The sequence below is a fragment of the Emys orbicularis genome, chromosome 6, assembly GCF_028017835.1.
Source record: "Emys orbicularis isolate rEmyOrb1 chromosome 6, rEmyOrb1.hap1, whole genome shotgun sequence".
Lineage (NCBI taxonomy): Eukaryota > Metazoa > Chordata > Testudines > Emydidae > Emys > Emys orbicularis.
This window is the reverse complement of record NC_088688.1, coordinates 80,599,163-80,614,546: the sequence shown is the minus strand read 5'-3', so window position 1 is coordinate 80,614,546 and position 15,384 is coordinate 80,599,163. Positions and strand designations below refer to the sequence as shown.

Below are 15,384 nucleotides of genomic sequence, written 5' to 3'. Positions count from 1 at the left end.
TGACATTATTAGGTATATACAAGAGTTACTGGCTTGGTTGGATGGAGTTTTTCCATCTTTCATATCTTGGGAACTAGGAATTGTTTTCTGATCACAGGTTTCTTACCCACTTTATCTTCATCAGGGATGGAAAATTACACTAATTCAAGAACTGAAACCTAATATTTTTGATCCTAGACCAATTCCAGAAAAAATGCCAAATTGGTCACAGAGAACAATGAGTTTCTCTTCCTCACTAGAGTTCAAATTCATACTAGAATATACACCATTGCAAAACTGACAATCCCAGCTTTCTAATGGTCTATTAGAGCATTGGTGCTAGTCCTCTGCTGCTTCTGTTCCCAGTCCTATGTAGTGCCCTTTGTTCCTCCTTTGTTTTCAAACAAGGACAGGCACAGTTTAGTTATGGCAAGAGCTGGAAAGGCATCTGGAACAGGCCATATCGCTTCTTCTGCAACTCTGTCGTTCTGAACATTTTGTTTCTGAACCCTACTCTTCTGCACTCAATTTGTTTTAAAAAAGGCTTTTATTATTGCCTTTTTGTGTTTTTGATTTTGGGTTTTTTATTCCTCGACAGAATTTAAGTAATAAAAATTAGCACCGAGTCTTAAAACAAATAATTAAATTGTTCTCTTTTGGCAATGTTGTGAAACGTTTATTTAACAAATGGGTATAGACTGGGAGACATGTGCCTCTCTTCAAATCCCAGGAGCTCCAAGAACAAGAAGCATGTCTAGGGATTTGCCAAGATCCAGAAAGCCTATTCAAAGGCCCTTCAGTGAGACATAATTGGAGTGGAAACACAGATGCATAGCTGGGCTCTAACTATTTGTCTGAGTAGCATATCCCAAGTAGATAAGAATCACTAAAGAACAGTTCTGAGGACTTTGCCCAAGATTACAGAGCAAATCCCACTGTGTAATGTAGAGATGGGTCTTCCAGCAAGCTTTTAATTAAAAGCTTCTTGGGGAAAAGTGTGCATTTCCTGAATATATATTTGTGGGAGGGGGGAGTTTACATCAATTTTGTGTCAAGATTTAAACAAATGCATTACACACTTTGAAGACCAGGATTTAACTTTATTGCTCACAAAGTCAATGGAGACCAGGTAATTGGTCCTTGGTCTTACAAAGTTTAAATCAAATGAGCTCTGACAGCTTTAAACTCTATTTCTCTCAACAAGTTTATATCAGCAAGAAAATGGATAACCTTTAATTATAGCTAATGAAAAGGAAGGGAGGGCAAAGTTCATTTGATTAAATCCAAGACAAAAAAAAAAAAATATATCCACCCTACATGAATAAATTACTTCTATATAGCTGAATATGGCAAGAGATTATTGTTTTGAATTTGCCTGCAAATTCCAGTTAGAGAGAGGATGAAATTTTTGTAACCACTTCAGAAACTGAGAATTTATTAGTTAATATATGCAAATAACCTGCTTCGTGTAATAATGCTTTTTTTTTTCTTGGTATCAAAAGAATTAAATTTTCTTCCATTTCAATCCAAATAATCTACCCAGGCCCAAACTGATGTATAATTTTGAGGTAAGGATTGAGTGCCCCAATATAAGAGTGATTCATAATTAAGTCACCCAGTAAGTATTTCTAAGGAAGTGAAGACATATACAGAAGGAAGAAAAGGGAAAATAAATTTGCCAGTATCAAAATCCTAAGCCAGTGATGGGATAGCAGTGAGAGGAAGATGATGGTCACATTCCCTTCAAATCCTGAAGAACTAAAAAGCTATTTCCTTGTTTCTTAACCTTTGATTTAATTATTTTTAGCAAAACAGATCTGCAACTGACCTTTCATTCTTGCTGAAAAATACACTCACTCAAAATATGTAAGGTAACTGGCAAGGTCACATCTATTAAAAGGCTTGACATACCATATATTTACTTACCAATACACCTTTTATCCAGCCAAACTTGACTATTCCCTTACTGTCTGCAGCATAAGTAGCATCAGCTTCCCCAGGAGGAGTCCCTTCTTCTCCATTTGCATATCCATCCTCAAAAGGTTCCTACAGAGAGGGTGGGAAAATAAATTAAAACACCTTACCTCTATTATCCTTAAGCAAGTGTCCAAAAAGTGATTTCAGAACTGGACACTCAATGACGTTTGAGTCAAATTTAATTATCAGTTCATTAGTAAAAGTGATCACAGACAACAAATTAATAATTTTTAAGACCACATCTATGTAATGTGTTCTAGTCACAATTTATGTGACTATTGTTTACATTTTCATACTTCAGTAATTTTTACAATTTGGATATTTGAAATCCCTACAAAAGATTTTTAAAATAGTCTGTTTTCACTTGAGGCACTGAAAGCTTACCATAGTAGTTGAGCAGTACCTACAAAAATTAAGTTGTCATCGACACAGTAGTTACAATCAAATTAGTATCAATCTTTTTTATTGCAACTATGCAATCTATTACTGTGTAGATTAGTGCAATCACGTTATTCAAATATTTTTCCTAGATTTATAAACTGTCTCTTCATAGGTCTTCAATCTGATTTAAGATTAAGAAACACAACACACTCGTAAAAGGACCAAATGGGACCTTTATCATCATTTAGTCTGACCTCTTGCCTAAACACAGGCTATAATATTTCACCCAGTGAAAATAGTCCAGCAGCAGAGGCAATTATTCTTCCCTACTACATAAGTGAACACGACTGAGACCAATAACTTGTAAATGAACTCAGAGAATCTCTTTCAGAAAAGACAACTAAACTTGATTTAAAGTTAAGAAAATGAAGATGAATTGATCACTTCTTTGGTAGTCTGTGCAGTGAACAATTACCTACACTGTAAAAAGATTGTATCACATACCAAGAAAGTTTCCCCACAATAATCAACTCCCCTTTAAGTCACACTCAATCCCCTTTTTAAACTAAAATGAGAAGAGAGATGGGTCTTGCAGAATGCCCTGAAGATCTAACTCTGAGTCCCACAGTGCAGACGTCCTTTACTATTGCCTAGCATTCAAAAAGAATGTTGAGTGACCAAGTGGTTTTGCTTTAGGGTATGTCTACACTGCGCAGTTGTTGCCAAAACTTTTGTCTTTTGGGGGTACTTAAAAAAGCCCCCCCGCAAAAGACTAAAGTTTTGCCGATGCAAGCAGCAATGTGAACGCGGCTTTGTCGGCAGGAGTGCTCTCCTGCCGACAAAGCTTATGCCGCTCACGGGGCAGGAAGTATTTTGTTGGCAAAAGTGCTGACAAAATACTGCAAAAGAGCATTCACACTCGCTGACTTTTAGTGACAAGGCTGTGTCAACACAGCTCTGTAGTGTAGACAAGCCCTTAGATAACTAGGTAAATGTTACTTTCAATATTTCTTATATTACTTTCTTATATTATCAATATTACTATAAGAAATACCCAAGGAATACTGTAAATATGAGGTAAATTAGTAACCTAAGACAACTATAACGTTTAAGGGTGACCACTACAGAAATGATCCTTAATACTGTTCTTAATACTATGCAACATCAATGTCATCTCATACAGTATTAAGAAAGCAGCTTGCATCCCAAATGACCTCCAGAAGCACTTTACAAACTATAGGCTCAGGCTTGTTCTCAATGAAGTCAAGAGCAAGACTCCCTTTGCTTTAACAGGAGGAATAGGCCCTATTATATGCAAAACACATTCAGCTTCAAAGGCTTTAACATTATGAACTTAAAAACACATAATTCAGGAAGTTAGGGGTCTCACAATGATCTAACTTGTCCACAAAGCAGAAAGGTAATTGATAGTCCTACCTTGTAAATAGTGTTTGAGCAAAAAACTAGTGAAAAAACTCGGGTGCTGCTGGGCTATAGATTGCCCCTTGGCTGATATCAGGCTCTTGACTGCTAGGAGGAGAGGCTCATCTGCATGCCACTACTCCACTCCAGTTGAAGATGCTTTAGCCTCAAACAGCAATTAAAAAACTCAGATACACAAACTAGATAAACCAATTTGTACATACCAAGATAATGGAGCAAATAAATCAAGCAAAAGCCTAGAAGATAATAAGGTGATAAATAACAGTCAACAGGGATTTGTCAAGGAAAAATCATGTCAAACCGACCATGTCAAACCAGTTTTCTTTGACAGGGTAACAAGCCTTGTGGATAAGGGGGAAGCAATAGATGTGGTATATCTTGACTTTAGTAAGGCTTTTGAAACTGTCCCGCAAGACCTCATCATAAACAAACTATGGAAATACAGCCAGCCTAGGTGGAGTTACTATAAGGTGAATGCGTAACTGGTTGGAAAACCATTCCCGGAGAGTAGTTATCCGTGGTTCACAGTCAAGCTAGAAGAGGATATTGAGTGGTCCTGGGTCCAGTTCTGTTCAGTATCTTCATAAATGATTTAGATAATAGCATAAAGAGTACACTTACTGATACCAAACTGGGAGGGGTTACAAGTGCTTTGGTGGATAGGATTAAAATTCAAAATGAATTGGACAAACTGGAGAAATGGTCTGAAGTAAAAGACAAATGCAAAGTACTCCACTTAGGAAGGAACAATCCATTGCACAGATACAAAATGGGAAATGACTGCCTAGGAAGGAGTACTGCAGAAAAGGATCTGGGGGTCATACTGGATCACACACTAAATATGTAACACTATTGCAAAAACACCCATCATTCTGAGATCTATTAGCAAGAGTGTTGTAAGCAAGACACCAGAAGTGATTCTTCCACTCTACACCACGCTGATCAGCCTTAACTGGATTAGTGTGTCCCATTCTGGGTACATTTCAGAAAAGAAGTGGGCAAACTGGAGAAAGTCCAGAGGAGAGCAACAAAAATGATTAAAGGTCTAGAAAACATGATCTATGAGGAAAGATTGAAAAAACTGGGATTGTTTAGTCTGGAGAAGAGAAGACTGAGGCAGGGCTACTCCTGGGGGGGAATTCTGCATCCCTGCAGAAAAATGGGGGAGCAAAGAAATCTGTGGGGGAACACACACCCCTTCCCCAGCAGCCCAGGCATGTTTGCTGCGGGGGGGGGATGAACGACTGCATGTGCGTGCGTCCATGGAGACACGTTAAGGGGGTAAGATTGGGCGGGTGCCTGCATGGAAATCAGTGAGAGAGAGACTCACTCTGTCCCTCTGGCTCACTGTTGTTGCATCCCGGGCTTGGAGGAGTAGGGCTGTGTGAAGCAGGCTATCCCTGAGGCAGAGCAGAAATGTAACAACTAAGCAGGCAGGCTGCTAATGTTCCCATTTTTAGTTAATTGTTCCCATTCTTAGTCAATTAAGGATCCTTTACCTTGCCAGAGTGATATAAAGGAGACTTATTGTAAATGACAGTAACAGAATCCTCAGGCCTTGGCTACACTCGCGGATTCACAGCGCTGCCGTGGCAGCGCTGTGAAGCGCGAGTATAGTCGCGCCGCCAGCGCTGCGAGAGCTCTCTCGCAGCGCTGCAAGTACTCCACCTCTCCGAGGGGAATAGCTTGCAGCGCTGCAGGCGCTGATTACACTGGCGCTTTACAGCGCTGCACTCGCTGTGCTCAGGGTGTGTGTGTTTTCACACCCCTGAGCGCAGCAAGTGCAGCGCTGTGAATTGCCAGTGTAGCCAAGGCCTCAGTTAGGCTTTGTCTACACTGCCACTTTGCAGTGCTGCAACTTTCTGGCTCAGGAGTCTGAAAAAACACCCGGAGTGCTGCAAGTTTCAGCGCTGTAAAGTGGCAGTGTAGACAGTGCACCAACATTGGGACGGGAGTAATGTAATTTAAATAAAAATCCAGAATTATAACTGGTTACCAAGTATTTGAATTTAACTTCCACGTGTTTAGGAAATGCTGAATAGTTATTGTGATTTTTTTTCCTGTACGGTAGTTTAAATAAATTACCAAAATAAGTGAAACTGGTGTGATTATATTGCATTATTTTGACAAATAAAATATGGAGAATTTTGCATTTTTGGCACAGAACTCGCCCAGGAGTAGAGGACATAATAGTTTTCAAGTACATAAAAGGTTGTTACAAGGTGGAGAGTGAAAAATTGTTCTCCTTAACCTTTGAGGCTAGGATAAAAAGTAATGGGCTTAAATTGCAGCAAAGGCGGTTTAGGTTGGACATTAGGAAAGTCTTCTTAACTGTTAGGGTAGTTAAGCTCTGGAAGAAATTGCCTAGGGAGGTTGTGAATCTGTCATTGAAGGTCTGTAAGAACAAGGACAGACAGACAAACACCTGTCAGGAATAGTCTAGTTATTACCTGTGTGCAGGGGATTGGACTAGATGACCTATTGAAGTCCCAACCAGTTCTACATTTCTATGATATTACCCAAAGGGAAGGGGGGACCTTTCAGCCTGATGTTCTTCACAGAAAGGTAAATTACATAGCAGAAATTATCTCTTCCCTCCAGATGTTAGAGCCCTTCCTCTAAGAAACCACAATTTTTCTGAAACAAACATCAAGTCTAGAATCTATATTAGGACTACCAGTATCCCCGTATAACACCAGGCAGCATTACTCAGACCTACAGGGGGATACCTTGGACCACAACCCCTAAGGTTGTGCTCTCCAGCACTAATAGTAATCCTATAATAACAAGGGACAGGGCTGGCCTTACCATGAGGCAAACTGAGGCGGCCGCCTCAGGTGCCAGACCAGGGCGGGTTACCACTAGGACCCAGAGTGTAGAAAATTGTGTCTGCTGCTGGTGCATATGTATTCTCTCTGCTCTAGATGCACAGAGATGGTGGAGTGCTGTGCTGGAGGAAGGAGGACACAAGAGACATAACAGGCAGGCAGAAGAAAAGGTGAGAGAGAATAACAGAAAGCAGCAGGAGCTGCAGGGAGAGAGAGAGGAGGAGGAGGAGGAGCCTCTTATGTACCCCTCTAGTACCCCCAGTAGCCTGGACTGATTAACACCAGCTTCTCAGGGAGCTTCCTGTTTCCTGCTGCTTCCCTGAACCCACTTGAGGAGAACAGGCAGTCAAATGAAGTAGCAGGAGCCAGTTAGGCCATTAAGACACTGATATCTTCCATCACTCAGGCCCTGCTACCAGCCTGCTTACTTGTCCGCTTCAACTGAGTGTTGAGAGCCACTATAGCTGGCACAGAACAGCAGTCATGAGTGAAAGAAGAAAACGCCCCTCTGGGGCAGCATTCAGAAAAAGAAAGAAATCAAAGGAAGCTTTTCTATATAAGCAGGAAGGAGCTCTCCTGAGATACACAGACACAAATGTTCACGGTGAGCCTTCCGGCCCCAGTGAGGATGTGAGTGGTGAGGAGATGCCTGATCTTCCAGTTAGTCAGAGTGCAGGTGACCTGGCAGCTACTGCAGCATCCGTATCTCCATCTCAAATGGATGTAATCATGCACATGCCTGAAGAAATGTGTAGATCAGAGAGGAGTGTAGTGGAGGCGCAAGAAACAGCTGCTGCTGAGTTTAGTTCCTTAAGGGCTTGGCTACACTTGCGAGTTAGTGCGCAATAAAAAGGACCCCCGAGCGCACTAGCTCACTCCCCAGCCACACTGGCAAGGCACGGAGAGCGCTCTGACTCCGCAGCTAGAATGCTCCTGGTACTCCACCTCAGCGAGAGGAATAACGTTTGCTGCGCCTTGGCTACAACGCACGGGCATCAGTGTGAACGAGGTGTTGCATTACTGCACTCTGATCAGCCTCCGGAAACATCCTATAATCCCCTTAAGTCAAGTGGCCACTCTCATCATTGTTTTGAACTCCTGTAGGAATGCGGAAATGCCCTTTCAAAGCTCCGTTTCTGACAGCCGGCATGCAAGCCGTTACTGTGGAATGCTGTGTGTGTGTGAGAGAGAGAGAGAGAGGTGGGGGGGAGGAGGTCTGCTGCTGTCTGAACTTACAATATAGCATGCTGACATGCTCTCAGCCCCCCAAAAACCCACTCTCTCTCTCCCCCCACATACACACAACACACTCCCTGTCACACTCCATCCCACTCCACCCCCATTTGAAAAGCATGTTGCAGCCACTTGCATGCTGGGATAGCCACAATGCACTGCTCTCTGTGGCAGTTGCAAGAGCTGCTAATGTGGCCACGCCAGTGCACTGGCAGCTGTCAGTGTGGACAGACTACAGCGCTTTTCCTACTGTGCTCTACGAAGGCTGGTTTAACTCAAAGTGCTCTACATCTGCAAATGTAGCCATGCCCTAAGTCTAGATGATCCAGGACTGTGGACCCACTTGACCAGTAGCCTGAGGGACTTCCTTGTACTGCATGGGCCACAGCAGTACAAGGAAGTGGCATGGGCCACAGCAAGTGGAAAAAAACTTCATGTTCTCCAAAGACAATGAAAATAGAAGTTTCCATCCAACACATGACTGCCATGAAATCCCCAATGGTGACAAAGTGGAGAGGCCATGGCTTATGTACTCAGAAACCCAGAATGCTGCATACTGTTTTTGTTGCAAACTCTTCCAGTCTAATGTTCCAGCCACATTGGGTTCTACAGGAACAAAGGACTGGAAAAATCTGGCTAGAAATCTGGCATGCCATGAGAAGGCAGCAAATCACCAGAGAGGATTCCATAGGTGGAAAGAGCTTGAGATGAGACTAAGGATGAGACATAGATGATCAGCAGCAAGAGACGATTGCATCAGAGTCTCTTTACTGGCAAAAGGTTCTAATAAGGCTCATTGCCATTGTGAGAATGCTTGCTACCCAAAATCTAGCACTGCGTGGCTCTTCAGATCAGCTGTACATGCCAAACAATGGAGACTTCCTTAAAACTGATGGCGGAGTTTGATGCTGTACTCCAGGAGCATCTAAGAAGAGTCACCACCCAAGAAATGTACACACACCACTACCTTGGAAAAACAATTCAAAATGAGATCACACAGTTACTGGCAACAAAAGTCAAACAGAAGATTGTGGCAGATCTGAAGTCAGCAAGATATTACTCTGTTATTCTGGACTGCACACCTGACATCAGCCATACGGAACAAATGACTTTAATGGTGCGTTTTGTAACAACAACAGAACCTAGTAAAAATGTCCCTTCAATGGTGACGGTCAGAGAGCATTTTCTAGAATGTATTGACATTGATGATACTACAGGAGCTGGTATGACAAAGCTGGAAGATAATGTTTTGGCCCAAGCGAGGGGACATGGGGGCGTCATTTGAGCTCCCCGCCTCAGGTTCCAAAATGTTGTTGGCCGGCCCTGACAAATTCTCTTTCTAGTCAAGACAGAATCATTCCCTCAAAGGGTGCTTTTAGAGCACAGTAAGAGGGCCTACACAGGTAGGCAGGGTAGAGTGCCTAGTGTGCTATAAATTCACTAGCTTACTGCATATAAATTTCCCTGTGTAGACAAACCCTTAGGCTCCAAACTGTAAACGGTGGTCTAGATCAAGTATTCTTGAGCACCCTGAAAAATCTAGAGATTATGGGATGGAACCACAGTTGTGGCTATGGCTGACACTGCCTACCTCCCACCCCTCCAAGAGTGTTTTGTTGGAAAAAGAGGACTGTCTCCATCTCCTGAAGTTCTAGGACTTGAACAGAAACCAGCTCTCAAATGCCAACATTTACTGATAAGCCAAGAGACGCTAATTTCCAAAATATATTAGTAGGTTCTATTTATTAGAACCCTTTCTAAATTTTAGTATGACTATACCACCCATTGATAATAATATCTATCTAACATGGGCCTATTTAAGAGCCAAGATTTTAAGTAGGAGTTTTTCCCCCTAGATACTTATAAGCAGAAGACTTTAACTGAGGAGATTTGAAAGGAAAGGGTCCACTAACAGAAGGATCACAATCTCCAAATACCGTAACTCAAGCCAATCTAAAGTGATTAACACCAGAGTCAGTGTCTGCTTTGAGTTTCCTGAGGACAAGTGGATTCAAGGTGCAGATCTTTTTCTGGGAGGTGGCGGGGAGGAGGGAATAATCTAGAAAACAGTCAGTCACCCAGGTACACATGCGTGCGCTCTCTCTCACACACACCCGAAGTTTGACATTTTTGGTTGCCGCAAACTGATCCAATAGTATGCTTCATCATTTGAAGACCTAATAGATCACTTTCCATTTTAGCTCTTTCTAGTGTCATGAGTCACTCAGTGTATACTGTGCAGATCTTTAAGCCAACTTTGAGAACACTTTACACTACCAGAGCAATATAAAGAGGCCCTCATTGAAAATAATAATCAGGCCCTTTTTTTGAACACCACAAAATTGAACACCTCAGTGCCCTACAAAGAGGAAAGATTTGATACTCTATTCATAATCAAACTCCCTCAAAGCAGAAAACTCTGCACTGACAACACCAAGGAACTCATTATCTGATGTAATCCACCTCTGGATTTTGCTTTGTGATGGGGAGGATGGGGCCCTATAATACAGGAGGCCAGAAAAGTTGCCACCATCTGTCCTAATCTAAGTTCTCACCAGATTTCCTATGTCAGAAATCTATTTTCTCCCCAGACCTCTTTTGGGCCCCTTTGACTAAAGTGAGTGACCATGGCAGTGAGCAGTTTGAGCAATGGCAGTGATCCCATTACTATTTTAATACTCTCAGATATGAAGCTCAGAAAGCCTCCTATACATCTTAAGAGGATTCCTGAACCAATGTTTTAATAACCCAGCAAGACAAAAATGAACTCTTCATCATTGCTCTGAAATCCATAATTGCCAAAATTACCATGTATAAATACTTTGTGCAAAAAACCAAACACATAGTTGTCCTTTGTTATAAAAAAAGCACCAAACTGCTTGCAACTGATTTAATTTTAAAAATCAAAACAAAAAAAGACCCATGTGTTTATATTACCCAAGCAGATTTTTTGCTTTGGCCAACAGAGAACCATCAACATTTGATAACATCTTTTGCTTTCACAAAAAAGACAATGCCAAGTTTCTAATAAGAAACAAAGAACAGAGTGTTATTGAAAAGATCGGGGAGAATTCTAAGAGGGGAGAAAAAAGAATTTTCAAGTGTTCCATGGTGCTCAAATCACCAACCACTCCCCTGAATTTACAGTGGACCTACTTTTATAGTGTAATTTTATCAAACCCCCCACTACTTTGTTTTATATTTAAACCATATAGGAATTACAATTTATGTTTAATCTATTGAACACATTTATATTCTCAGTACCCTTTTAAGACTAATAAAGACCCTTCATCACTATTATGTGCAATAAACAACTAAGTAGGTTACAGCAATACCACGGCTCTCATCTTTTTTTGGTAGATTCTACCAACAGCTGAACATTTAAGAACTTTACTAGTAGAGCCCTGTGTGGATACAAAAATGTGGATCCGCATCCAATCCGTAGCTGCCAGAATCAACCTGCGATCAACTAGCCGTCTTTTACCTGTATCTGCATCCGTCTCTCACAAGGGATAGTGATGGGGGGGGAGGAAGGGGAGAGAGATGAGCGAGCAGGGGGCAGGGTCTCTAGGAGACGGGGTGGCGCAGGGTGGCAGGCTGGGGAGAAGGGGCATCATATCACGTGCTGCTCCCGGGGACTCTCAAGCAATGGTAGCAGCACATGTTGCATCACAGCAGGGCGGAGAGGTGGGGCACCAGAGCCCCGCCCGCTTCAATCCCTGCAGCCGGGGGCAGGCCCTGTTGCCCAGGAGCCGGGAGCGCGGCCAGTGCTGCTGGGCCATGGTGGGGATGCTGGCACTGTCCGAGGGGCCCGAGCTGCTGGATAGGAAGCGGTGCAGCAAGCAGGTGCTAGACAGCCCCAACTCTGGCCTGCCACCCAGCCACTGGCTGCTAGCCACCAGCCCCGAGCGTGCTGCAGCCCCCAGGCTGCCCAAGCTGGATGCCATGGGACAGGCACCGCTGGCGAGTAGAGCTTTGCATGGTTGCATCCGCATCCAATACGCTATTCGCAAAAATGGTCCGCGGATATGAAGTGGATATCTGCAGATTTGCAGGGCTCTATTTACTAGCTTTTAAACCAATTTTATGGGGTTCGGGGGGGGGGGAGGAGGGAATTTATGATGTACATAAAGGATCATAGCTAGCTTTTCAGTGAGTTATGAACTATCAAGTCAGCACTAAATTATGTATACTATGAATAAAAGATGGAAGTTGTGTCCTGTATGTCTTGTCTTTCTCCACTATGCAATGTTCTGTAGGGAAGTATTTACAAGTACATGAATTGTTTAAAGGTTATTGTTGGTTATCAGTGCCAGTGGGTGCCTTTTTAATAATGCACAAATGAGAACAGCGAGACATTCTGAAAGTATGTGGGTGCAAAAGAATTCCACTGTTTAAGAAGCCAAGCTTAGGCTTACTATTTTTCATGGTACAGATTAAGGGCTTGTTTACAGGGGGAGTTAGTGTACAGTAAGCCAGGGTGTGAATCTACAGTGCACCAGCTGACCATGCATTAATTCACCATTAATTCATCCTACTGGGCCGGGGATGGAAGGGGCTTCCTCAGCCCCTGCATAGAGCAGCCGGGGCTCGGTCAGGATGTGACCCATCCCCAGAAATCTCCCCTGGCTGCAGGAAGCTCCGCCTCCACCCCCCCCCCCCCACTTCCTGACTCCATTGCTCTTCAGCCATGGGGGGAGGGGGTCACTGTACAGGGAGCCGCTCAACCCCTGTGCACCTAGACCCCCACTCACAAGTCAAGTCCCCTGTTCCCAGACCCCCACCAAGCCCATACCCCCGGCATCTGGACCTGCACCCAGATCACCCCCTACTGAGCTCCCCACAATTGAACTCAAACCGATGAGCCCTCCATACCCAGACCCCCACCCCAACCAGCTGCACCAGACCTCCACCTCACTAAGCCCCTTTCTTTCAGCACCTGGACCCCTCTGCTGAACCCCCCCACAACCCAGACCCCCCTACCAAGCCCACTCCCCGATCCTCCCCTGATCCTCAATTACCTTCACCTGGACCCCCTGCAGAGTCCCCTTCCCCCTGCACCTGGAACCCCCTAATGAGCCGCTGTGCATCCACATGGCACCTGGAGCCCCCACTGAACTGCCCGCACCCAGATTGCCCCACACAGAACCCTCTCAATCCACACCTGGATCCCCACACACTAAGCTCCTCCACATCTGGATCTGCCAGGCTGAGCCTGCCTGCCTATACCTGGTGTGCCTGGCACGGAGGGGCAGGGCCCTGGGGTGTTTCTGGGGGAGGCCCAGCCCTTGTTCTATGTCAGGGTCGAGTGCAGCCTCACCGCCAAGTCCTTGTCCTGGTGAGGGGTGGGGGGAGCAGAGGGAAGAGGGGTGTGACAGGGTGATCTCCCACCTCCGCGTGCAGTCAATGGCCTGCGTCAGGCTGGAGCCTCTACATTTATTTATTGACCAATAAAATTTGCAGAATTTTGTATTGTCCACACAATTTTTTTTGGGTGCAGAATTCCCTCAGAAGTAATTTTTAAAGGTAACATTCCATCATTATGTACTGTAATTAGTACTATTTTAGAAACAGTACACATTCAAACAGGATCTTATGAAGTGAACAGTTACTCATTATTTACCAGCTTCACAGGTGAAATCTTCTTAGCATATGTACAACGTGCTTCAGATGGCATGTGATCAGGATGTAAAAAAGACTTTAGTCTCAAATCAGTGAAACACCTACAGTTAATGTTTCTTTTTCAACATATCTCCTCTGCGCACTCTCTCATATCCAGTGAGCCCCAGATGCATTACACTAAGGAGAATATAAAATCCTGCAAGTAATCCGACATGCTCTTGGTGCTGATAATTCCATTAGCTGCTGAAGAGGATCTTGGATTAGAGAAAATATTTAAAAAGAAACTACATATTAAAAAAATTGATCAGTTAAATAGAAAAATATCTTATTCTACACAGCAGCTTGGATTGCCATACCAGAGCAGTTTCGTTAGTCTATCTAGTCCCACCACCCATCTCAAGCAATGGTATTGCCAGATGCTTCACAAGACGGTATAAAGAACCCCATGTCTTGGAAAGTTACAAATAACCTGCCCATAAAGGAAGTCTCTTTCCAACGCTTCCAAATTATTATTTTTAAAAAGTTACAATTATTGTAGTGCCAAAGGATCAAGTGAGAACAGGGGCTCCATTCTATTTTTTTTATACCTGCTCAGGTCTTACTGTTTGCGGCATTGAGGTACATAAGTTAATTATGCAATGTATAACTGGCCAAGCTCAAGAAGGGCTTATATTCAACTTGATGGTATCTCTGTCTGGCTTCCTGCAACTAGATGGATTGACTGGGTGCAATGTTCAAAAGCTAAGATTTCAAGGAATGTTCTAGGCCAGTGATACTCAGACCTAAGTGGTTCAGGAGCCAAATTAGCAATCAACATTTCCCAAAAGTAGCATGAATTCATTGTTTCGTTCACTATATATTCATATTTAAATAGTATGACAGGGGAATATTTAGTTATATTCTCCTAACAGCAAAACAACTGACCAAGTATTTTATCAACTACAATTGGTTAATAACATAGTAAAAGCATCCTGATTGGATAAGAACTAAAATCACACAGTGTTTTAATATGTGCTGCAAAGAGCAGCAGGAGACACATTAAAGAGCCACTTGAGGCCCATGAGCCTCAGTCTGAGTATGACTGTTATAGGCATAATGGACAGAACCCTACTGATTTGGGACTGAAAAAATGGAAAAACAGAAAGGGACAAAAATCCCTTGCAAGCTCTTGAGCATAACCACAGCTTCAAGCACCTCTTCAGTTGTTTATAGATCAAAGAACTGGTTGATGATACCCAGCAACACTTTCCAGCACAAGACCCCTGTTCATCTCTGCTTACCCTCCCAATAATTTAAAATGTTGACACATTAAATGACACCTCTCCCTGATAGAAAAAAGAATGGTGGCAGGAAAGGAAATATGCGGGGGAGGTGCACATAGCCCCTGCAATGTGAAGGTAGATATGGAGCACACAGAACCCCCCATATGGGGGAAGTAATTGGGGGACCCTGGTATAGGGAAGGGGGAAAGGTGGGCACAGAGCTCCTCACATGGGGTGATGGGGATAAATGAGTTCACACAGAACCCCTGTCAAGAGAGGATAACAGGGGATTCTGAAATGGATGGAAGGGGGGGGGGGGGGAGGGCAGGACAGACTAGAATTCCCTGGTATGAAGGGCAGAGTAGGGGCACACAGTCCCAATCATGGGGGAAGAAGGAGGGACCCAGGTATGGAAGGAGGGAGGCATGAGGAAAAGTAAAGAATAGGGGTGCATACAGCCCTGGGCATGATGTACAATGTGGTGCCCAGGTATGGGAGGGGGAAATGGAGGGCACAGAGAGAGCTTGTGGAGAGGAGGGAAAGAGATGGAGAAACGTAAGGAGCCCCTGTTATGTTTAATGATCTCAGCCTACAGAAACGACAATGAATGTGGTCCCCTAGTGTGGAAGTAGAGAACTCTGTTTTTCTCCGACAATAGT

The 15,384-nt window shown here is 43.5% G+C and overlaps 1 protein-coding gene across 1 annotated transcript in view; it reads right to left on the bottom strand.

Moving 5' to 3' along the window:
- SLC12A2 (solute carrier family 12 member 2) overlaps positions 1-15,384 on the bottom strand; it is a 108,165-nt gene that overhangs the window by 63,107 nt on the left and 29,674 nt on the right. Inside the window, exon 2 of the mRNA XM_065407063.1 lies at positions 1,906-2,025. Coding sequence (XP_065263135.1) covers positions 1,906-2,025 — 120 coding nt within the window. The remainder of the gene's footprint in view (positions 1-1,905; positions 2,026-15,384) is intronic.